This window comes from Cantharellus anzutake (genome assembly GCF_015039405.1).
Source record: "Cantharellus anzutake strain C23 chromosome Unknown EI90scaffold_50, whole genome shotgun sequence".
NCBI classification, from domain to species: Eukaryota; Fungi; Basidiomycota; class Agaricomycetes; order Cantharellales; family Hydnaceae; genus Cantharellus; species Cantharellus anzutake.
This window is the reverse complement of record NW_024067000.1, coordinates 221,383-244,723: the sequence shown is the minus strand read 5'-3', so window position 1 is coordinate 244,723 and position 23,341 is coordinate 221,383. Positions and strand designations below refer to the sequence as shown.

Here is a 23,341-nt window from a genome sequence, read left to right as displayed (position 1 = left end):
GTCTCGGTCATTACTGCTTGTTCTTCACGCTTGCCTTTTAAACATTGTCCTCGTTTTCTGGGAGTTTTGGTCATATCTCTGTCATTTATGGGTAGTTTTCTCTGTAATTCCTTTCATTGGGTCCGTTTGGGGGACATCTACATTTCCTATTATAAACACAACTTTGAATTTTGCATGAGTTCCTAAGGAATCCTTGTTCCGTGGTACTTCCATCCTTGGCTAGGTGTGCAGACGTGGGAAAGTAGTTTCCGTGGAGGTTCTCTGGTTGTTTTTATAGTCAAATCTTGGTCGATTGTCCTAATTCTTTGTGAAATATTTGCTAAAATTCCCCCGAGAATTCCGTCTTGTTGATGCTAAGCTTGAAGTATTTTTGCTAATTTTCTTTCTTCCAATTTATTGCGTGTAGTCGTAATGATTCGTTAAAATTCATTAAAATTCAGGTCCTTCTATTTTCTCATATCTACTTGTTGTATGGGGTTTTGTGATTTATTTGGCATATTTCCATAATGGGTTTCCATAGTGTGACCATTATTTCTCCTACACTGCCGATACAGGTCGCTTCAAACTCGAGTGCGACACCTCTAACTTCGTGACTGGGGCAGTACTATCCCAGCTCCAGACAGATGGAGAGTTCCACCCCATAGCCTTCATGTCCAAGGGTTTCACAGATGTAGAGCATAACTATGAGGTGTATGATAAGGAGATGCTTGCAATAGTGTGCACCCTCAAGGAGTGGCAGCATTTCCTACAAGGAGTGGAGGAGAAAGTCGAGGTCTACACTGACCACCGCAACTTAGGATATTTCTGCACCACACAATGGCTAAACCGGTGCCAAGTGCGGTGGTCCCTCTTCCTCTCCCAATTCCACTTCACCCTCATCCACTGCCCTGGGAAACTCATGGGAAAGCTGGACATGCTCTCACACCATGCAGACCACCCAAAAGGCAAGGACAACAATGATGGGCTAACCCTCCTCCAACCTGCTTGGTTTGAGGCCCGTGCAGCGGAGGCAGTCTTGGTGGAGGGTGAGGAGATGATTATCCTCGAGAGGATCAGCAGTGTTATAGGAATGGAGTCTCTCGCGACCATGTCGACTGAACATCCACCACAGCGGGCCCTCCTTCTCCATATCCTCCCTTCTCTTTGTTACCTTCTCCCCACTTCCCCCCTTTTCTTACATGTTCACTCCACACTAAGCTTTCCCTTATCGGGTTTTGGTGCTGGCCGGATTATTTATTCTATTTCGCGAGATTTCTCGCGATCATTTCTTATTCAATAGTTAGCGTCATGTTCATGTATGGCAACAGCCAAAAAGACGAAACCTAATGAATAACACACCATCCTCTTCTGTGCAACAACTGTAAACCTCCTTGTGCCAACACTGTATCGTCTGTGTAAGATTGTGTATGTCTCGGTCACCATCTATATGGGTCATCCCTGCTGAGGTTGACGACTCTAGCCATGGATCATCAAGTTTGCATGCGACTCAACTCAGGTATGCACGAACACCTTTTGTTACGACTCACGTCGCTCGCCCAGGTACTGGGCTCACGTCTGTCTCACCTTATGGTGAGCATCTGGTTAATTCTACGGACAGATTGGTATTCGATACAAGCCCGTTCCCCTCGTCACCGGTACGCTCTCGCGAGCACCAAGTAGCCATCGAACCCACCATGTGTCGTTCGACCTACGATCGACTAACCCCTCCGTCACCGGTACGCTCTTATGAGCGCCAAGTACCCGTTGACACATATACAGACCATTTGCCAGATGAACGGTCTCATACCTCGTTGCCGGTACGCCCATCTAGGCGCCAAGTATCCGTCAACCCAGCCTCTAGCAGCTCCCTCAAGGAGCTAGAACATCACTTGTTGCCAGTATGCCCAATTGGGTGCCAAGTACCCATCAACCAATTCTCAGGAAGCTCCCTCAAGGAGTCGTTATCTCACTCGCTACCGGTACACTCCCCCGAGCGCCAAGTACCCGCTAGCCCTATGTCCTCGACTAGTCCCATTCTGGACATTCTCTCAACCTGTTATCCTATACACCCACACATGGTACGCTCACGTAACGAGTGCCAAGTATCTGTCGTAACAGACTCCCATTCACCGCGAGGTCTCAGCTTTCTGTCAAAAGCTCCAAGGCTATCGGACAATTCTAATTACACGACTAGGCCACCCTACATACATGAGGTGGACGATTCCAAGTCATTTATAAGGATGGAAAGAAATGGATTGCCCTTAACCCATTTCTTTAACAAGCAGGGCAAAAGACCTGGATGAAAAGGTGGTGAAGGCGATGTGCAAACTGGGGGAGGGCACGCTGAGGTCGGACGAGTGGGAGAAGCAAGGAGAGCTGGTTTTGTACAGAGGGAAGGTATATGTCCCGAAAGACCCACAGCTCCGCCACAACCTGGTGTGGCTACACCACAACACGTGGGCGATGGGGCACCCAGGGCGGTGGAAAACCCTGGAACTCATCCCCCGCGACTACTGGTGGCCACGGATGGTGGAGTATGTTGGGCGGTATGTCCGTGGATGTGACACCTGCAACCATGTCAAATCCTTCCCCTCCCACAAAGTGGGGAAGCTCACTCCAAACAAGATCCCTGCCCACCGCTAGTGGACATGATTGGAGAGCTCCCCAAGTCGAAGGGCTACAACGCTGTCCTAGTCATAGTGGATTGCCTATCCAAACGCATCCACACAATCCCAACAGTGACGACAGTGGACTCAGTGGGGATCACACAGCTTTTCCTTGAACATGTCTGGAAGCACCACAGTCTCCCTGAGGAAATCCTCAGCGACAGAGGGAGCGCCTTCATCTCACAATTCTTGAAGGAACTTGTGGACCTCCTTGGCATCAAGCTCACCACCTCGATGCCCTACCACCCCCAGACAGATGGGCAGATGGAGAGAGTAAACCAAGAGGTAGAAGCCTACCTCTGGGTATTTGTCAACCACCGCCAAGACGATTGGGCAGACTGGCTCCCGCTAGCAGAGTTCGCCTATAACAACCATGTCCACTCCTCCACTCACTGCACCCCTTTTGAGCTCAATACCAGCCAACACCCCAGGATGGGGACAGAGCCCACACGCACATCCAAGGTAGAAGCCGCTGATGCCTTCTCATCAAGGATGATGAAGATGCAAGAAGAGGCGAAAGCGGCACTAGAGCATGTGGTGGATGAGATGGCCTGCTACTATGACCGGAACCGCAAGGTGGCCCCTACATACCAAGAAGGCAACCAGGTCTGGCTCAGCACCCAGAATTACACAACTGACCGCCCAACCAAGAAGCTAGACCATAAATGGACTGGCCCCTTCACGATTGTTAAAGTTGTCTCCCCTGCCACTGTCAAACTCCAGCTCACCACCTGACAAAGAGGGATCCACCCAGTTGTATCCATGATGAACATCAGACCGCACTGCCCTGATGAAATTGTGGAACGCTGTAACGGGTCTATCACCACTAGACTCGAGACAGAAGAGAGGGGGAGGGTTGGAGTGGTTGCATGCACAGGTTCGTTGACTGGGAGTGGATTCCACTACTCCTCACTGTCTAGCTAACTATACAGCTGGTCACGGTATCACGGAAGAGTCTGAAAATGACAAATAAGGAAAGAACAATAAGAAATATGCAGGAGAGAACATTGGCTAAGGGTGGTAGAATCGCAGGATTTGGCTTGTTTATGGTACACCAGCAAATCCCCGTTACAACGCCCCGCTGACCCCCACCTGGGCCCAGACCTCATAGATGGAGAAGAGGAGTATGAGGTTGAGAAAATCCTGGACTCTAAGTGGCTACGCCGAAAACTCTGGTACCTGGTAAAGTATACAGGCTGACTGCACTCGGAAAACCAATGGCTCATGCACGACCACCTGACCCATGCCTCCAACCTAGTTGAGGAGTTCCATTGAATGCACCCCCATGCCCTGGGGAGAGAGAAGGAGAACTGCCCAGCCGCTTCAAGGCGAAGCAGCTTAAGGGGGTGATGTCAGGGCACACCCACCTGACCCCATGCTGCACCCCACACCGTACTGCACTACTCCGCTTCCCCCACTATCACTCCCCATCTCTCCTTTCCCATTTCCCCCCTTTCTCTCTATTTCTATTCTATGGTCAATTTCCCTTTCTCCATGTACCACTACATACCTAACCCCACCCCCCCTAATCGCTGCATGCGCTGTGCACACTCCCACCTACTGAGTGGCCACCTCCGGGATCTCCCATGGAGACACCCAGGGAGGTGCGGCTGTGTGCGGAGATGATGTGGCTTCCTCCACATGACCCTAGCCACATGTATATAATAGCACCTGGGGTGGGAACAGAAGAAGCAGCATTCTTCTCAACTTCCCACTCCAGGTAAGTACCATAGCTTTTCCCCTTTAATGATAATTCAACTTCCCACTTCAGACCAAGTGGTTGGGGATGCTCACCCCACAACAGGATCGCCACTACGCATAGCCAGTATTCGTCCCACCGAGTCCCACACACCAGGACCTTGCCGCTTTTGGAGCTGTCCCTCACAGAACCGAAGAAGTAGCCTTCTTCTCACCCTTTTTCACTTCAGTCTAAGTGGCCAGGGACTGCCTCCTGAGCCAGGCCCACCAGTACGCATGCCCACTCCACACCCTGCAAGGCTTCCAGTGTCAGGCGTCTCACCCAGGCCTCCTCTACCCCGAATGCGTCCCTGACACTGTGCCCTGAGCTTGACGTTTGGGGGAGATCCCATATTTGCAGACTGACACTTACAGCAGACCTGTAGGAGGAGCATGGACTCCGTGAGCACGGACTCAGAAGGGGGGAAGCCCCTTTGCAGAAGGAGGGACTCAGACCAGACAGGGGGGGTACTCTAGTTGATTTCAGACTGAGGTCCCCAAAAATATTTACAGGATATAAATAGGCCCACCAGTAGTCACAGGAGACAAGTTCCAGGGTTTTCCACTGCCCTGGGTGTCCTGTCGCCTGTGCGTCGTGGTGTAGCCATACCAGGTCATGGCGGAGCTGCAGGTCATTTGGTATGTATACCCTCCCCTGGTACAGGACCAACTCTCCTTGCTTCTCCCATTCATCCAACCTCAGTGTCCCCCCTCCCAGTTCCTGCATGGCTTTCACTACCCTCTCATCATGGTCTTTTGCCTGACATATCCTTTCCAGAATGCCTGCCTCTTCACCCTCTACTGAGATCGCCTCCGTCACCCAGGCTTCAAACCAGGTTGGCTGGAGGAGGGTTAACCCCTCGTTGTCGTCTCTCCCCTTCAGGTGGTCAGCCCATCGTGAGAGTGCATCTGGTTTCCCCATAAGTTTCCCTGGATGGTGGACGAGGGTGAAGTAGAAGTGGGAGAGGAAGAGGGACCACCGTGCTTGGCATCGGTTCAGCCTCTGAGCCGTGCAGAAGTACCCCAGGTTGCGGTGGTCTGTGTAGATCTCGACTTTCTCTCTGGCACCTTCTAGAAAGTGCCACCACTCCTCAAGGGCTCGGACAATCATGAGCATCTCCTTGTCGTACACCTTGTAGTTGCATTCTATGTCCATAAAGCTTTTAGACATGAACACCACTGGGTGGAACTCCCCATCCGACTGGAGCTGGGAAAGGACTGCACTGGTCACTGTCATATCCGTGCATACCCGATCCCAACCTGACTCCCAGACCTCCTTCTTCACCACCTCTGGAGTCCTACCCTACTGCTGTCCATTCTGATATTCACCTTCGGTCCTGGCACCACACCTCCTCTCACCCCCCATGCCACCTCCACACCTCCGTCCCTCTCCTGTCCTATCTCCGTCCACTCCGATACTCACCTCGGACCGAACACCACCCCTCTCGCCACCCTATTACTACTCCTCCTCCCACTCCTCCGCTCCCCCCTCACAACACCTCCACCCTTCCATCATCCTCCTACTCTTCTCCCATCCGCTCCAATACTCACCCTTGGACCTGACAACTCTCCTTTCCACCACTCCTTCCTCCTTCCCTCTCTCCTCTCTCTTCCCCCTGGTCCTCTTCTGCCGACCTCCTGCCAAGTTACAACCTTCTGCCGCTGTCCTGTACTTTGTACTCAGGCACTGCTCATACCTTTGCTCCAAGCCTCCATCATAGCTCCTACCTCGGACTTTGACTCCACCTTGGCCTTAGTCCATTGCATTGGTGACCTCATACTATGTAAACACCATTGCCAATATTCCTCAGACTTTCAACCCCACCTCCATAACCTCCATAACCTCTGCAACCTCCGAGCTCCATGGATCTTCTTCAGCACTTTCGCCACTTGTAATGTATCTCTCGCATTTTCCCCTCATCCCTATTTGGACTGCTGCTTCTTCCTATTCTAGCCAGTTAGTCATCATCCCCACTTCCCCTCATCCTCCTGCCCCTCTGGGCCTCGCCCTCCTTACCTCCTTTTGGATGTATCACAGGTTCTGCCTTATGACCTTCGGTACTGCTCCGCTTCTGTCATCCCTTTGTTCCCATTCAGACGCCTTTGTTCCCATTCGGATCCCCTTTGTTTCCTTGTGCTTTCACCCCCTCCATTATATATATCGGCACTTGTACATACTCGTTTTAGTCCTTAGTCTAAAATCAACCTGAAATGCCCCCTAGAGACTTCCTGCTTGCCTACTGTGAAATTAAGGACCAAATGGACAAACAGCAATGGCACAGCACTCCACTTGAGTCACTGAGGCCAAGGTCCCTCCTTGCTAAGTCTCCGGTTCCCCTCCAGAATCGTCCACCCTTGCCCAGTTCTAACATAATCCTTCCTAATTAATAGTCCACCATATTCTCATCTAGCTGCCCTCAATTTGGTTTCCTCTACAGGGTAGTGGGGCACCAGGTGGAGTGGGGCCAGGTGGAGGTGGGTCAGGCAGGTGTGCCCTGACACCATGGTAACATCTCCTGCATACTCTGTCAGATATGACAATCACAGTGATTTTAATTCTCTAAGTCCTTGCTCAGCTGACAAAATAGAACCCTTCACCAAGTTCCATCCAAAAGAGTGGAGGCTCTGAGGGAGCTCACATACAGGAGCCTCAGTAATAAGGTTCCCAACCCCCCAAAGGTCAACCTCTGCACCATGACCATCCTTAAATACTTGTGGTGCATGTGTTTCAGAATCCAAATTGAGGGCTGCTTTTGTTGGAGGGATTGCAGCATCTTCCCAGTCAATGAGGAACCACTGCTTGGAATTGGTGAGGTTTTGCATGACATTTGGCCAGCGAATATCTCGATGAAATACTGGTGGCTCAGTGTGTAATACCTGCAGACTACATGAACTCAAACTAATGGTCCAATATAAATACTTACTTGGAGAACCTCAAGAACACAGATGACTGCATTTTTAACATCTTCAGCAGACTCTGGACCATGGTGGTTACCTCGAGGTGCAAGTTCCACAAAGCAACCATATTCTGGATGGGACATTCCAAATTTCATAAGGGTGTCAACATTTGGCACACTTTTTGCTTTGAGTTTTCCATATATAGATTCAAGAAAGGAAATCTTGAGTCCATCTTCTATGGGATAAGTCTTCCGTATCTTGTCCCGGAAAAATTCAATGCATTTCCTATTTTCACTGGCTTCGCAGTTAGGTTCATGCAAACAGGATACACAAATGACACTCACCGACCCAATAGAAACATATCAGTATCCACATCTCTGTCCACAATACATTCTAATGCCCGGAGAACCTTGACGAGTCTGATCATCATTGTCGCATTTCTAATACGTCCCTGCCTTGTTGACAGATCTGCCTTTAGAATGTCTTGTACAACAATTTTTTGGATCCCCTGTGCATTTATGACTGGCTGGATAGCTACAAGCGTGATATTAGCACCAATGGCATAGTAGCCTAAATACATGGGTCAACAACAGGTGGTGTTGGAGAAGAATCACATACCGAGCACATATGGAGCACGACCATAGGCCCAGCGAGTCTTGTCAACAAGCTCCTGACGAGGATGTTTTCCGAAGAACGATGGACATTTCTCCTCCCCCCGGAATAAGCAGACCGACTGCAAAAGGAGACCCAAGCCAGGGCGGAAAGATCCAGTATTCGTGCCACGGTTGTTGTTGCGTATCCACTTGAGTTTGCCAAGACCGGCCTTGAGGATTTTCAGAATGTTTTCGTCCCAGAATGAAATGAAAGAGCTTTCAGTTCCATCTGAGTCCGGTGGAGGGCCGTGAATTGCCACATCTAATAGACGCCAGACGAAGCTAGCCGTCTCGTCCTCATTCTCGATGAAGAGCATCTCCAGGTCTGCTGGAAAACAAAGAAGCTCAGGACTACGTGGATCTGTGTGCAGGAGGCTCCGCCATTGCGGATGGGAAATCGGGATTTTTTCTTCGGTCTCAAGAGGTGCGTCCAGATAGACACCCAAATCGGTAACATTCAGAAGTCTTGGGAGGGGAACGTTCCATTTAAGGTACAGTTTTGCTGAAATATCGACTGCAGACGAGTGAGGAGTTTGGCCATAAAATACAAAGTCGCAAAGACCTACCCGATTCCTCACGCTTCCTCTTTCTATCATGAGGCACTTGGACGATGAGATGGAGATCGCTTTCCTCGGGACCGTCCTGCCAGTATCTGGATATCTTTTGTGCAGGGCTGAGAACCTGCACGGGGCCATTCCCCTCCAGCGCCTCGGAGCGTGCAGGATTAGGGAACTCAATTGCTTTGATCCTTTGATTAAAAGTTGTGGCTTCGGCTTCTGTAACCCCCGTTGGTATTGGTGGCGAGAGCTTCCACAAAACCAGCTGGTCTGCATCCAGGTGATCCAGTTGGTGGGATTTTTCAGACTTGATAGCCCTGCGAAGATGGCTAACCAATGCACGAGGCGACACATCCATAACAAACACGGTACCGAGGGGGTTTCTTCCGCGGTCAACCGCCAAGCAGGTAAGAGTGATGGAAGTGGCCATGGGCAACAAGCGTTCGCTCTGAGCAGTAAATTGCACAATGCCAACTTCGCCAAATAATCAGTAACCATAATTGTATTGACAGTAGGAATAAAGGCTTCAAACGCACAACGGCCTAATATTAAGCAGTCACAGAGGATGGAGGCCTGGCGATGAATGCTGACGTCACAAAAAATGACTCAATCGGCTTGCACCGAATATTGACCATAGCCTCAAACTAATCTCTCACGCCAGGAAGAATAGTAACACCAGCACCTGCAGAAATAGATCCATTCTCCCAGCCCAATCACAATGCCCCGGGCTAGTACGATTTCATGAATATTTTTGCGGTGTGCCGGGACACGAGTTCGCCCAACGACGATCGCAACCTGTTCCGTGGGGCGATTGGTGGCACCAAATCCAACGAGATGCCTGAGCCGAATGAGGCGTTATGGCTTCTTTCACTCAGTGGGCACCCGTGAGCACCGGAAGGTGTTGTGCTATACATTCCATGTTACGCTGCCAACCGTGACATCTCTACGACCCAGCCGTTTGCACGCTTACAGGCCTCACTCGTGTTGCTGTGAATTTTCGTAAAACAAAATTTTCGCGCTGTTTAACTTCGACCGTAGGCTTGTTGGGTTACCCAGCACTGGTGGCGACGTCGAACCATCGTCAAAGCAAGATTATCAACGCAGCGCAGGCTCGACATCAGTGCCGCGAACGCGAGTGGAGACCGAATGCAAATATTTCGTCGCGAAACTAATGATAATTCGCGGTTTCCGAGCAACGGTGTAATGTGAACGTACGATTCCCAGAGGCATTGACAGCCCGTTCGGGCTCCGGTGGACCGTCGTGCTCGACGGCACAGGTACATCGGCTTCGGGCGTGGCTCGTCGGTTTGGGCTTTGGCATTGATGGATGCGGTGCAGTTTGGCGGTTTTCGTGAGTGGTCAAACGCACTGTTCTCGAAGCGCTTCGCCCCCCGACAAGCAAATCCGGAGCCTTACCGCTTGGATGGAGCGGACATGGTATCATATTCGATCTTGGTGCGTTTGGCTTTTTTCTTATCTTATCCTCATTGCCGACGTCCTGATGTTTTGTTCAGACGTCATTTATGTGTGGTGAAATTGCCCAATATCGGCAGCGTTCAACGCTCGCCCTTTAGCTTACCTCGACACAGCCCACCCCACCCGACCAGTATAGGTGTGATGAAATCGCCACACGCTAGCAGTGTTCATCTCACCTCTTTTCTCGCACCAACCCCCATCCTGTCGTTTCGGCTCCATGCATCTTCGGTCGCTTTCGCTATGCCACCTACCGCCCATCCTGGCATGCCTCGCTTCCAACAACATTTTCACGAACCCCTTTCTTTTTTTCAGGTACAATACTACCAAGGTGCAAAAAAAAATCGTGCTGATGTTATATACCATAGTGGTGGTGGTGGCAGTGGTGGAAAAGGCGCCAAAGGTTTACCATAAATGATTCCAGTATCTAAATATCAAATGACAAAACTCATTAGCCCCACGAAAAACAACCACACTCCACATTATGAAATCAGAACTGAAAATGTTAATGGTTATCTGCACACCACGCTGGCCTCAGGCCGCGTTACTCAGCAGGACTAAGGTCGAATCATCACATCATGAGACAGGAGGTTTGATACTCACCCGTGACACGAAGGCCGCGGAAACCAAGACATTCCTTGATGTCAATCACATTTGGACAATGTTATGGGGAGCGAGAACCACTGGATCTGAAATTCATGTCGCTTAACCGATCGAACAATAACAGCCTGCTCTTCAGCTGGCTGGTTAACGTGAATAACACCTATACCGCCCAAGAGCTGTTATCAAACAAGACACTGTCATATCAACAAATGAATCGTAACGAGAAAAATTGTTCTTAGAAGGATAAAATCGATTGGACTCCAAGTAGGAACAACTCACAGCCATCTCAGTCACCGTGTCCATTGGACTGCTCGGAAAGGGAGTCTTCGAAATCCCGAATAACCCTACCCTCCGCGACAACATCCTGAGCCGCGAAGCCTATTTTTTCCAGGCAACATGACAAAATCGTCGTATGTGAAGCCACCATTCTTGATCGAGTCGATGAGCTCAGCTGCAGAAAGCCCATCTTGTTGTCATTCATAATTTTTTAGCTCACCAAAGGATCCAGGTAGGGGGAGCGAGCGAAATGTTCGGCATGGCGCTGCAGGAGGGGTGAAGTGGCATAGGCATTGGATCACCTTATATCCGAAATTTGAATCCGGTTTGGCTGGATCGCCGGTGTCGTTTTTTTCCCACCCCTGCCCTCGGCGCTCTCACGAGCAGCCTAAAGTTTGCAGGATAAATATCCAGAATAAACAACAACAACAACACGCAGCTGTGTTGGATTGATACGTTGTGGTGTTGTTGTACACGCACCAAGGCGTTTAGAAACCATGCCTAGGACACCAAGGAATGATTCTCTTATCTGGTTTTGATCATCGTTACCCCGAAGCTTCCTTGACCTCCGCTTGCTCACCCGTGTCATGCGTGTGTATACAGCTGTGCATCAGATGGCTCCCACCCGCACACAGCCTCGACTGCTGGAGTCCCGTGCATAGCACAGAAACCTGTCGCAATGCCATTCTTTGTAAGACTGAAATATGATTCCAAGGTGATGTCTCCTATCCAGAGCCCGGTACACGAGAACGAGCCGGACTTCGGCTGAAGAACAAGAAAGTACCAGAGCATCATTGGGTGCTACTTAAGCATCATTCCTGTGACTTATAAGGTGTGAACTATAAGACCTCAATATCACGTCCGGAATGACACCTGGGCCCTCTGCAGGCTATCGCAAATGCCATCGGTGAACGCCCACCCCGCTCAGGAGCACACATAAATCTCGTTACCCGTTCAGATTCCCACCTTCCCGCAGTGGGTACAGCGGTTCGTTCCAACCCATTTGCGTCTTTCGTTCCATGCCACCGGGTCATTGAATCAAATCCTGGGATTTTTCAATGAATCAGGGATAGTAAGGTCTCAAGCAACCCAGTGAAGTCATGAGCCCCTCTTAGAGGTGTTCGAGCTTTTTCCCATCACCCGTGCCTTTCGGGTACGTGAAAAATTTCATGTTGTGATTTCGTCGACGTTGCGTCTCGTCCGGCCTTCCCGAGCCACGCACTCCCTGTCCTCCTGGCCATGGTCCGGCATACTTACCTTATCGCAAACCACTGTGCGATACCGGAATTGGTCGTTGACGTTAGGGCAGAACATGTCAGATTGTCAGCGCAAGCGCAAGAAGATCAAGGGGTTGATCAGCATGCACCAGGATTTGCTAAATTACTTCAATAGATGCAGCAGTAAAAGAGGCCATCAAATGGGTCCAGTGTAAAGGGGTGGAACAGGCGCTGTGAGTGTAAGGGGTGGGAATCCAGACCCCCAATCAGGAATATTGCCCACGGCCACACCTTATCATCTCCAACGATCTCTCGCCTTGTCGTCGAACATGGTTACTTACGCAATAGCCGATCCTGCCTACAAGGGGCCTGAGCCATGCGGCATAATGGCATCCACGAATTGATATTTCAGCCAACATACGAATCAAATACACCCGTGTGGCAATTACCCCTTGGTGCCCCATGCAATTATGGGAGGTGACGTGCGGGGTGTGAACTTTCCGAACGTCCATCGTGACCAGTAGTCAGTTCGCGCAGAAGCCCGCATACTATGGCTCAGAAATTCTTGCAAGTGAAAAGGCCTTCATCTGTCTGATAGATATAGAGACAAAGGCAATTTCCTTCTCTTAAGAGTGCTTGTCCGAACAATACTTGATTGCAAATATTGTCATTTGGGGGTAAAGCATCTTATGAAAACCACAAGGGCAGCGTTCTGCCTACCACCCCACCCAAATCTTCCAAATGGAAGGTAAAGGACCGTCCCAGATGAGAGGTTTCCTTGTATCAACGGGTCGTTCTGGCCAAGCATTCAACAATCCGTCCCAGAGCTCTACATCCGACACCCGCACGCTGGTGGCATTCGTTCCGCCTGAAGACACGAAGCCCACACCCTTCGAGGCGGCAAGCCAAGGGTAAGCTCGGGTAGTGATGACAGCTTGGTCGTTCGCATAGACTTCAACGATGGAGCCATCAACAAAGACAGAGAGAACAAGGGGTTCGGGCGAACTTGTACCCCCCTTTTTCGAGTTAATACGGTAGAGGCGGAGCTTAGCATACTCGGCTTCGTTCCCATCTATCAGGTGAGATAGGTAAGCAAGACAGGAAAATGACGAGTGCTAAAGACAACGCACAGGAATTGATGAGAGAGTGATGATCACGTTGGACAACAATGGACTCATTTGCGGGGTCGTAGTACACGTCGGTCCACTCGGAATCGCTCGCAAGGACCCTAAATCCGACCATTGGCAAGGTGTTAAACTCACGGACCGGAAAGTTGAATGTGCCCATGACAGCGTAATGCTTTCCCGATGGCTGGATGGCGAACGGAACGTATCCTCTATTTGCACTGAGTATGCGAGGCTGGGGTTTACTAATGCGTGATGCTGCCTTGTAAGCGCCTAATATCTCAGGGATGACTCTTTGCCCCAGCGTAACTACTGATATACTGCCATCTGGTTCAGTGCGCGTGCCCCAGCTTGACGGCTCGTGGAGGCCAGGCATAGTAGAATCAACATTCCTAATGACCTTCACAAAGAGGTCTCGGTATAGCGTGAAGGCACCTTGGTAGCCTCGCTGCTTCGTCAAGACCAGATCCTCATCATCTTCCTGTGCCCATTTCATAAGACATTATGCCAACAGCCAGGGGAGGTACTCACGTATGTCCATCCAACCATCACCATGCGCTTCCATTTCCCCTTCGTTACGGGGAAGAACGTAAACGCATAGGCCCTCCCCCAATCCAACACCCCAGCAAACTTGATCGTACTCTGTACCGATCCATCGGCTACATTAAAGTCTACCGCACTCCAAAGAGGCCAATGATCCTCGTGCGTGCCATCCCTCCCCAACTCTGTCCCATAAGTGATAATGTCCAAAGCATCCGGGTCTGTACCAGCATCAGTAGCATGTCCGTGCTCATTCAGACGGGTAACCGCGGCCGTCTCGAAGTTAGAGCCAGCGTTACCTGACCAAGGACTGAATGAGCCCCAACGCGAGAGTGAGACGACAGGGCCCAGGTACGTCCATTGAGTCACATCATCAGGATAGGTCTGGCGATAAAGGAAGAGGCGAGGCCCTCCATCGGGATAAGCTTCTGGACGGAGACCGCTCGATATGGCTATAAGGATGTAGCAAGGTGAGCAGACCAAGAATAGGGCCGAAGAGCTGGGAACAGTTTACTAAGAAAGTAATCTCCGGAGAGGAGAGACGAATTTCCTGGCGCCGACTTTCTAAGAAGTCGGGAAAGAATCGGCGACTCGAACGCATACGGATCTCGGAACCCAGTCAGATTCGTCATAGGCCATTTATCTGAGTCGGAGTTTAGATGAAGTGATTCCTAACAACAGAAGCAACGACGCTCACAAATAACTGGATTGACACCAAAATTCAGTTTGACCCAGGTTGCACCCCCATCAGTTGTGTATGCGAGAGCTTGCGTCTCGGTTCCTTCTTGCTCCGGAGGTTGTACGTCTGCCCCAAGAGGGAAAACAGTCGTCGCTGCGTAGATGGTTGTCGGATAGCTGTTCCAACCTTTGATTATCATGCTACCGTCAAACACGCCTCGAATGTCGTAAACTCGATCAGGATACTGGCGTAGAATCGAGTGAGCACGATGGAAAATTGGTGCGACCACAAACTAGATCTACCATCGTCCGAGGGTCTTCCCAGCGAGGCAGATCAATCCAAGTGACTAGATCCTTTGAGTAGGCAGAGCACTGGCTAATATTCCCCCACAGAAGATGCTGGGGATTACATTGATATCCAGCATGGAACGATCCATCAGCACGTTGAAAATGGCCTTGAGGGTCATTTTGCCACCCCTCGGGGGCGATGAACCTAGCCTTGGGCCGCCAAATGAAAAAGAGGGTACTGTTCCCGCAGGCTGTGAGATCACCAGGGGGCTTGGACTGATCAAGGCTACAGGATGAGTTGTTAGCTCTACCAAAAGACCCCCTACTCCCCAGGCCAGGGGTGTCCCACAACGGGAAGAGGGCATTCACGGCGACCGCCAATGACACCAGTTGAAGAAAATGGTACATTGCAACTTTCCGCACCCAAGCCAAACGTGAAAGGCTATTGAGGATAAAGGCGATGGGGGGTTTTAAGAGACGTTATCGGGGTAGCTGTGGAAATCCCCGCAATACATCCATATTCCATATCGCAACCATGGGAATGGGAGCGGAGAGGGAAAACGTCGGCCAGCCGACAAGTTGAAGAGTAAAAATTGAATTGAATGACCAGTTCTGATTGATTCGCTTCGTGACCAAGCCTCGATCCCAGCAAGGTGTTTTTCCGTGGATCCTCTGGCGCTCTGGCAGTATATCCTTGTTACACGGGTGGGACGGCCACGCTTATGCCTAGTTCAGCTTTTTTGGTCGAGCTGATCAGGGAATCGTCAAAGACGCTTGAAAAGCAGAGGGAGGCGGAAGAACGAGGAAGTCGACGTCGCACTTACTCTCTCAGGCACTTCCTCCCCTTACTCCCACATTTGATGTACAGATGCCCACGGATCTCATAGATAGCTGAGAAATTCGCCACACTGAGCTGGCGTCACTGGGCTCTTTGGTGGGCGGCGTGTTCGGTGTAACAATTTCTCGCCTCTGTATTCATTTGAGCCTGCCCCCAGAGTGATTATGATTTCCCCTTTGATGGCATGTGCTCTCCGGCGCGAACGTCGTTAGAAGCATTCACGCATCTTCCTCTACAATCATAGAAGCTAGAGGCTGGAGTCCTATGAAAGACGCAGACATGTGACCCCTTTTTCAAATGATGTGCCATCTTGAATAACACACTTTCTTTGACTCGATCTCGTTGAAGCAGCTATTCGATCGTGATGAGTGTAACGATAGGTGTCTTAGGTGCCGCATACTCATTTGCCTCTACTACAATGGGCCCTGCGGCTCTATCCATGTATGTGCGCACACTTACGATTCTTCTACAGCATTGCAAGGTGCATTCGCAGAGCACATCTCAGCCCTCACACGGTTTTCCTCTCCATCCACTTCTGCTTCCCTCAAGACATGCATTCATCCGATCCCCGTTAAAACTTGTTCTGATCTCCTACGGTGTGAAGCACTTATCATACCTGGTGGAGAATCCACGACGATGGCTCTCCTGGCTAGACTGAATGGTCTTCTGGAGCCTTTGAGAGATTTTGTGAAGAGTGGGAAGCCTGTGTGGGGGACGTGTGCTGGAGCGATCTTGCTTGCCAATGGGGGTGTCTGGGTGGGAAAAAAGGTGGGCAGGAATTACTGGGTGGTGTGGACATCAGCGTGGAGAGGAATGGATGGGGGTCTCAGGTGTGTTGTCCTCGTTGTTATTTTTTCATATTTCTCGACTGACGATGAGCCGATAGTTGGAGTCTTTCGAGACTGAATTGCATATGATCGGAATTCGAAACGAGGATGTGCCATTCCGAGGAGTCTTCATTCGTGCACCCGTGAGTCCCAGTGCCATCTTTCCCTTTCGTGACAATCTGATATTGTCATTCGATGCGTAGCTCATCCTTTCTCTCACGTCGACCGGTGGCCCCGATTCAGAACCCATAACCATCCTCTCCCGAATCCCACTCTCTCACCTCCCAAATTCGCGCATTCAGTTATGGACCGCCCCTGAAAATGGGCCTTGCCGTCGACTGTCAGAAGATGACCCTCGCTTGATCGTCGCGCTACGCCAGGGACGGAAACTAGTGACAACATTCCACCCAGAATTAACCTTGGACGATAGGATCCTAGAGTATTTCGTTAAGAATTGCGTACTTGACGATCCGGAAGAGGCGTTGGATATTTAGTAGGAATGCGATATTAAGCTTTGGATATAGATTCATAGACTAATTTTAATCCCAACTCGTTCATTTAGCCCCCAGTGGGGACGCGCTATAGCTTGTCATATTAATAGCAAATTTGTTCCAACAGATTGATTCAGGAACCGTACCTCGTCGCGCAGATGAATTTGGATATTATATGACTGTGGGCGTCGTTGCGGGATGTGCCCGCCACGCAGTGCTTGGCCAGGGGCCCACTGTTTCTGGTTAGGAAAGCGAGGCGACAGCTAGAGGAGATAGTGAAGCCACTGGCAGTCCAATCCTATACTCACCCCACATAGGCACAGCCACTTCAAACTTGCTCCGCAAGCTGTATGCAGAGCAGGTCACCTGTTGGAATACAGTGGGTTTGAGTGGAGCTTAGACATGGAGCTGGGATTCAAAGGATTCAGAAAGCGAGGAGATAGTAAAGGATCTAAAAATAGATCGTCGCATGTCATCATGAATCATCGCTTCGCCAAATAGTTTTTTACGCGACATCGCCAGCCGGTACTTGTGAAGCGAGTGTCAAGTTATGTAGCTACGCGAGCGCGCGGGAGAGCGCTTCTCGTAGCTCCTAGAATGTGTGGAGTGGAGAACATTGCATGCGGTAACCGCGCGGTCTTGCTCGGTTCTTTCATCTATCTACAGAGGCTGGTATCTTGCCTAGTTCCTTCACTGCGCATCCATATGTAAATGAAATGAAATGAAGAATATCTTGCCCGGTTGCGCTGCGCTGTCAGATAGCATGTTGATACATTCACCATTGAATCATTGGTAGTTCAATGGTTGAACACGATTAAAATGGCAATGCGATCGAGACGGGTTGGCCCTTATCAGAGAAGGTGCGGGAAAACAGTGATATTGGTTCCTGGTACAAAATGACACCGGCCTCACCGTTTTCCAGCGATGAAGGGCAGGCTGGATTGAGCGATCTTGACGTTCTCGCCAGCGTCGGCCTTTTTCGCTCATTTGTCATTCAATAATTGAATTGAAGGAGCGCCTTATGTAACTTCGGATAAATTAAATTCGAGAAATTGCTTACATAGCCACAATTGAACGGGCGGTGGCGACGGGGCTTGATCGCCATATATAAATAAGAATCATCACATGACTTGACAAACCGCAGCCTCGCTAAAATCACCGGCCTATAAGCCTCAGACCCAACTTGTCCGTTGATCCTTTGCTTACACCTCTTCGTTCCAGTCCTTCTACTTGGACTGTCTCCTCCTCGTCTTCTTTCTCTCTGCTGTGCAGGTTCCTTCGTTTCTTGCTCCGAGTTTACTCTCAGACCCCTTGAACTGTATGTACTTGGTTCCACATACGTAAAACATCTGCGTCCTCCGTCTCACATCTGTCTCGCCCACTTCTCGCAGTATTAGATACTCTCTCATCCTCACCCTTCCCCCATGCCACACCACGCGCGCAAGGACGTCCACCACCACCGGTATAAATCTGCCGATAGTCCGGACTTTGAAACGATTTCGAAACAGTCCATTTTCGGCGCTTTGCTCTCTCGCACCTTGCCACAGTACCATGGCCCCCTCCCAGTTGGCGTTTGTGACATCGAGGTACCGGTACCTCACCAAACATTCGGCAGCTTCAAGAGTAAGAGGCTTGGGAGTGATGTCCATGGTGCGGTGGCTTGAGTTTGGACACTGTTCTGTTTTCGCTCTTCTACCCTACAAGTCAGACGGAGAGCAAAGAAAAAGTTGTATGGTTCCCAAAGTGAGTGGTTGTCGTCTGGAAATTATGATCTGGTTGCGAGCGCGGCTAATTGATCAAACCCCGTAGTTTGCCTCAGACTATTGACGGTTTCTTACGAATGGCACGTCGAACACCTAATTGGCTCTATCGGGCTTTAGCATGTAAGTCCTCCCCTCCTCCGTGTGTATCTTGATCAATTCACGCCGGCGGTACATTTCAATCCTCGCAGACCCAATAGCTGCCGCTGCAATTTACGGAACTACATTCCCCGCGATACCCAATGCCCCTTTTCTTCCCCCACCTTCCATCCCAGAGGACCCACGTATAAATGGCCATTGGTCATATTTTCCCATGGTGTCGGATGTAGTCGGTTGATGTACAGTACCTTCTGTGGTGAGATGGCTAGCAGGGGTTACGTCGTCTGTGCGATCGAACACCGTGATGGAACAAGTCCGAGTAGTGTGATCGTCATGGAGGATGGAAAAAGCAAGAAAGTCAATTTTGTTTGTCATCAGGATCTATTGTGAGTTTATTTTCCTGCAGGGCTCCCCGTTTGACGGGATCATTTATGTTGACTGATTGTTGCATTTTGCATTTTTACTCATTCGATCCAATCGGCGTGTCAAATTCCGCCATGGTGCTGCGCTCATCTTGCCCGACCGGCTCCACCGGTTCGTACTCGGCGTTCCGAATGATTCATTCGGCGATTATGTTCTACTTAAATCAGTTGGCCGGATCTCCCACCCCACGCTCAACCCCCAGACGACACCCACCTCCGGCACGTCCAACTTCGAATGCGTCTGGCCGAAATCGAACATGTCATCGCCGTAATGCGTTGTGTGACATCCGGGGAGTGTTCAAAGAAGAAACCGGACGTTCGAACGTCAGTTGGTAAAAAGCAAGAGTACGATTGGTCGAAATGGACAAATGGCGTTGATTGCAGGAAGGGGAAGGTCATTATGAGCGGACATAGTCTTGGGGGGAGTGCGGCCATCTTGGCCTGTGCGGAGAAAAAGAGGTTCGATTTTGCGAGTGTTATTGCTATGGATCCCGCTATCCAGCGTGAGTCGGTTCGGATGTGATGATTCGCCGTGGCGAGAACTGAAGTTACTTTTTTTTTTGCTTTAGGGATCGATCCTTGGAGGTCTAAGCTTCCTTGCCCATTGTTGGTGGTTAATTCGGAGGAGTTTACGCGTTCAGATGATTTCCCAAGGTTACAAAGGCTTTGCCGGTATGCTCAGAAGGGCGAAGGCGTGTTCTCGATAGGTACGCCTGTCATACGGTTCCATTGACTAGCTAGCCGCTAAGTAAGAACCACAATTTTTCGACCAGCTGGCTCTACGCACCCTTCATTCTCCGATGTGTTCCTCATTGTTCCTGGGATTATCAACCGAATGATAGGCCTTAGCACCGAGTCGCCTCGGGTCCTGTCCCTTGCAGTGAATGCTACCGCTGCGTTCCTCCAGCATGGAGGCGACGGGCGGAATCATGAATTCAATACAGTCACTTCTGAAGAAGAGACTCCCACGCCCACCCCTCCATCACGCTCGAATTCGCACTCCCATCATCACCATCGTCACAGCCATTTGGAGAGTCCAACTTCGCCAAAGAATCTGGCCAAAAGTGCAGGTATCGTTATTCAAGTAAACACAGACGACGATGGTGAAGCGAACGGATTCGAGGATACTGCTTCCGTTACTTCCTCATCTTCCTCTCATCCATCTCCTACGTCACCTCTTTCAACATCTTCCCACCCCCCACCTCTCGATCCCCTCGCAGCACTGGATGCCAACGAAGCACTCCGACCGCTCCGTGAACGTCGTGGAACAGTGCGCGTCTCCGGAAGAGGATACTTCTCCGATCGGTACGGATCTGGCAGCTCGGCACCAGCCTCTACATCTCGAATTAATCTTGGGCAGTACCATACTAATGGAGCAAGTAGGGTGAGCCTTGCAGTGAAGGATTGGAGCTCGAGGGTAGGTGGAAGGATCAGAGGATGGAGCAGGAGTACTTCGAATACGTTTAGTTTGTCGACTCCTTTCGGGACTCCTAAACCTATTCCGAGGCCCATGGGTCCTAGTGGTGTGTCTAGCAGCACAAGCGGAAGTGCAAGCGGGAGCGGGAGCGTTATTGTGGACCCTCCTAGTGACGACGAAAGTCCATCTCGCTCGCGGCGAGCTGAAGGGTTGACTCTCCCCCTGCTGCTCCGTCGACTAAATATCCCCCTGGGCTTGATAAGTCCCGATCAAAAGCGCGAGCCACATTGACGTAGCAAGTACGACAGCCTTAAATACCAGTGCGAGCGGTGGGGATTCGTCCCCAGAGAAGCACCCCGGAAGTCTTAGAGGCTTGAAAAGGTTGGAAATAGTGGAGATCGATAGGATGGAGGAAGGGAGAAAGTCATCAAGACTGGAGATTGGGTATGGCATGAGATGAACACTGGGAGATGTTAGCGACCGCATACTCGGTCGGTGCTCTCGCGCAAGCCCCCTTATGTGTTTTTCTGCCATTACTGCTGTCAGTTCCTTGGTTTCATTACCACCCCTCCCCCCTTCCTGCGCCCCGCGTGCAGATTACTTCTCTTGGGCGTATATACCCGTCACATAATCCCTATATACCTCTCTTCTTTTCCTTAGATTCGATTATTTTCACGGATTCACACTTTGGACATTTGTTGCTTGTGTAGTCAATCATGTATATGTACGATCGTACGAATGCATACTTCCCAAGGAGAGCGACTTATCAGGACACGAAAACATCTTTGCCAAGGGAATGACCTTACCGACTCCCTGGCGAAAGAAGGCACACTCCTGCCCTCCGACTAGCCTTTTGAATCATCGGCAGCATTCATGCGGGACATTGACAAACGTCGACTTGACCGCCTGGAATACTAATTTTGCAAGTGCATTGGGCCACAAATCTGCCCTTCCGGACCCTCAGCCGCAAAACATTTAGCTACCTGGTTCAATTACGCACCGGACATGCCTTCCTAGGCCAATACTACCAACGATCCTACCTAGCAAAGACCCGAGTTACAGCTGCGGCGCACCCATCAAGACACAAGAGCACATCCTTATGGAATGCCCTCTGAAGAGGGGATCAAGCGAGTGGCAGAATTCTTAAATGAGATCGGAGCATTTCAAAGAAAAAAACGCTACTTAGGAAACAACGGAGGAAAAATAACGCCCGCTTGCGTAAACCCCTCCCATTTTTTTGGCACCGGAAACACAATATCCGAACATTTGTAAGTGACGACTCACCAGGGGGATATGGTTTGGGGACGAATGTTGCCAGATTGTACTTATCTGTTGTTTATTTGCGTGTATTTTTCTCGACCCCCTGTCCTGTAAGTGTTGCAGTTAAATATCCAGAATAAAACAAACCAACGACGACGCACAGTATCGGCATTACTATATCTCTGTATTGACGATCAGCAAGCATATTCGCAAGATTAGCAAACAACCTCCACGATTGGATAGGTTCTCGATGGAGCAATCACATTTTGCAACAGTCGAATTCTTCGATCGTCGAATCGATCTGCCCCATACACGCGATTCATACGTTCAACCAAGGATTTGTGACCTGGAAATAGATCTATGCCATCTGTCGAGAGACAGACGGAGCTGATGGAGGCCCTTAGCTAGCCATGTAGGTTCAGGGCATTTTGATAATGTGCTAATTACCAGCATCTATGGTTTTAGGTGGGAATAACGTATCTGGTTGAACAGGGTAGTGGAATACATCCAAATTTCCTATATCCGCGGCTTTGTATCATGAAGGGTCATCAACACATAATGCCCACAGGTTTTCCGGATGGAGCGTCAACCGATTGATAACGTCCAGACTAACATATTTTACATCATGTCCTCCCCCCCCCCGGCTCCGCGTGATCTGGGACATGAGGAAGGAAGGTGCTTGGCAGGGTGAATGAGTAAGGAGTCAATCGGGGGAAATTCTTGGCTTCGGGAGGGTAGACATTGAGCTGGCGTCTTTTGGGGTGCCACATCCTTCACATCGCTTGCGCTAATACTTAGGAGGATGATAGTTATAAGTCGCTGGATTGGGGGGCCTATGCATTTACGTTCTTTCCCGTGGTGTAGGCGGAAGCGCATGGTGGCGGTTGGATGGGTATATGTGAGTCTTTCCCCTGGCTGCATGGGTATAATGTCTTATGGGGCTGGAATAGGAAGACGATGAGGATTTTGTCTTGACAAGGCAGTGGGGTTACCAGGGTGCCTTCGTGCTTTGCCAAGACCTCTTCGTGAGGGTCACTAGGAATGTTGATCCTACTATGCCTGATCTCAACGAGCCGTCAAGCTGGGGCACGCGCACTGAACCAGACGGCATCCCAGTGGTCGCGCTGGGGTAAAGAGTCTTAAGTCAGCATCACGGGTCAGTAAACCTCAGCCTCGCACACTCAATGATATGTTCCGTTCACCATCAGGGCAGCATTACGCTGTCATGGTCACATTCGCCTTTCCGGTCTCAAACACCACACAACTAGGAGAGCCAAGACACTCATTTCATTTCTTATCACACGATGACATATCCCTCGCGTGTCTTTCCGCAGTTTCTGTCATTTGTGGTACTAATCAGGACAAACAGCCACACGTTCTCTTGGCTAGTGTACAGAATTTGAAATAAATCGCACAGCAATGTTCTCGATCCAGACTCCAGATGCAGCGATCTGTTGGATGTTACACAGGTTTCTCCGCTGACCCTTCATTGTCCCTGGATAGGAGAAAACACATGAGGCTAGGACTCCCAAATATAG

The 23,341-nt window shown here is 50.2% G+C and overlaps 6 protein-coding genes across 6 annotated transcripts; 4 read left to right on the top strand and 2 right to left on the bottom strand.

Moving 5' to 3' along the window:
• Positions 1-6,922: 6,922 nt before the first annotated feature.
• On the bottom strand, positions 6,923-9,105 carry EI90DRAFT_3072322 (uncharacterized protein; the record flags this gene model as incomplete). Its single annotated transcript, XM_039061365.1, is given in 7 exon segments — positions 6,923-7,259; positions 7,307-7,575; positions 7,591-7,593; positions 7,629-7,850; positions 7,899-8,447; positions 8,500-8,927; positions 9,035-9,105. 6 exon segments carry the CDS (start codon positions 8,918-8,920, stop codon positions 6,924-6,926), a joined length of 1,800 nt encoding a protein of 599 aa, XP_038912413.1. The 5' UTR covers positions 8,921-8,927; positions 9,035-9,105.
• Positions 9,106-9,366: 261 nt separating this feature from the next.
• On the top strand, positions 9,367-10,492 carry EI90DRAFT_2108558 (uncharacterized protein). The gene has a single exon (XM_039052596.1). The coding sequence runs from the start codon at positions 9,814-9,816 to the stop codon at positions 10,375-10,377; it is 564 nt and encodes a 187-aa protein (XP_038912412.1). The 5' UTR covers positions 9,367-9,813; the 3' UTR covers positions 10,378-10,492.
• Positions 10,493-12,673: 2,181 nt separating this feature from the next.
• EI90DRAFT_2108984 (glycosyl hydrolase) lies at positions 12,674-15,538 on the bottom strand. The gene is made up of 7 exons (XM_039052597.1): positions 15,514-15,538; positions 14,705-15,424; positions 14,421-14,646; positions 14,238-14,366; positions 13,715-14,175; positions 13,190-13,664; positions 12,674-13,131 (listed from the first exon to the last, which is right to left on the bottom strand). Exons 2-7 carry the CDS (start codon positions 15,095-15,097, stop codon positions 12,776-12,778), a joined length of 2,040 nt encoding a protein of 679 aa, XP_038912411.1. The 5' UTR covers positions 15,098-15,424; positions 15,514-15,538; the 3' UTR covers positions 12,674-12,775.
• A 277-nt stretch (positions 15,539-15,815) lies between these two features.
• Positions 15,816-17,313, top strand: EI90DRAFT_3281818 (SNO glutamine amidotransferase). Its single transcript, XM_039066850.1, has 5 exons — positions 15,816-15,916; positions 16,000-16,275; positions 16,296-16,357; positions 16,414-16,497; positions 16,558-17,313. Exons 1-5 carry the CDS (start codon positions 15,892-15,894, stop codon positions 16,846-16,848), a joined length of 738 nt encoding a protein of 245 aa, XP_038912410.1. The 5' UTR covers positions 15,816-15,891; the 3' UTR covers positions 16,849-17,313.
• A 1,083-nt stretch (positions 17,314-18,396) lies between these two features.
• On the top strand, positions 18,397-20,834 carry EI90DRAFT_3018971 (the record flags this gene model as incomplete). Its single annotated transcript, XM_039057284.1, has 8 exons — positions 18,397-18,495; positions 18,554-18,588; positions 18,655-18,728; positions 18,797-18,905; positions 18,950-19,090; positions 19,295-19,629; positions 19,696-19,833; positions 19,900-20,834. 8 exons carry the CDS (start codon positions 18,397-18,399, stop codon positions 20,832-20,834), a joined length of 1,866 nt encoding a protein of 621 aa, XP_038912409.1.
• A 1,434-nt stretch (positions 20,835-22,268) lies between these two features.
• EI90DRAFT_3072300 (uncharacterized protein) lies at positions 22,269-23,135 on the top strand. The gene is made up of 2 exons (XM_039061364.1): positions 22,269-22,701; positions 22,754-23,135. The coding sequence occupies exons 1-2, from the start codon at positions 22,606-22,608 to the stop codon at positions 22,934-22,936; spliced, it is 279 nt and encodes a 92-aa protein (XP_038912408.1). The 5' UTR covers positions 22,269-22,605; the 3' UTR covers positions 22,937-23,135.
• The last annotated feature ends 206 nt before the right edge of the window (positions 23,136-23,341 follow it).

Excerpts from the sequence above, each read along its gene's own strand:
- EI90DRAFT_2108558 (XM_039052596.1), top strand. The coding sequence starts at position 9,814 with ATGGATGCGGTGCAGTTTGGCGGTTTTCGTGAGTGGTCAAACGCACTG.
- EI90DRAFT_2108984 (XM_039052597.1), bottom strand. The coding sequence starts at position 15,097 with ATGTACCATTTTCTTCAACTGGTGTCATTGGCGGTCGCCGTGAATGCC. Across the intron at positions 14,176-14,237 it reads CTCCGGAGATTACTTTCTTA|CCATATCGAGCGGTCTCCGT; the intron begins GTAAACTGTTCC and ends ACATCCTTATAG. Across the intron at positions 13,132-13,189 it reads TCACTCTCTCATCAATTCCT|ATGGGAACGAAGCCGAGTAT; the intron begins GTGCGTTGTCTT and ends CTCACCTGATAG.
- EI90DRAFT_3281818 (XM_039066850.1), top strand. The coding sequence starts at position 15,892 with ATGAGTGTAACGATAGGTGTCTTAG. Across the intron at positions 15,917-15,999 it reads TGTAACGATAGGTGTCTTAG|CATTGCAAGGTGCATTCGCA; the intron begins GTGCCGCATACT and ends ATTCTTCTACAG. Across the intron at positions 16,358-16,413 it reads GGAATGGATGGGGGTCTCAG|TTGGAGTCTTTCGAGACTGA; the intron begins GTGTGTTGTCCT and ends ATGAGCCGATAG.
- EI90DRAFT_3072300 (XM_039061364.1), top strand. The coding sequence starts at position 22,606 with ATGATAGTTATAAGTCGCTGGATTGGGGGGCCTATGCATTTACGTTCT. Across the intron at positions 22,702-22,753 it reads TGGCGGTTGGATGGGTATAT|GAAGACGATGAGGATTTTGT; the intron begins GTGAGTCTTTCC and ends GGGCTGGAATAG.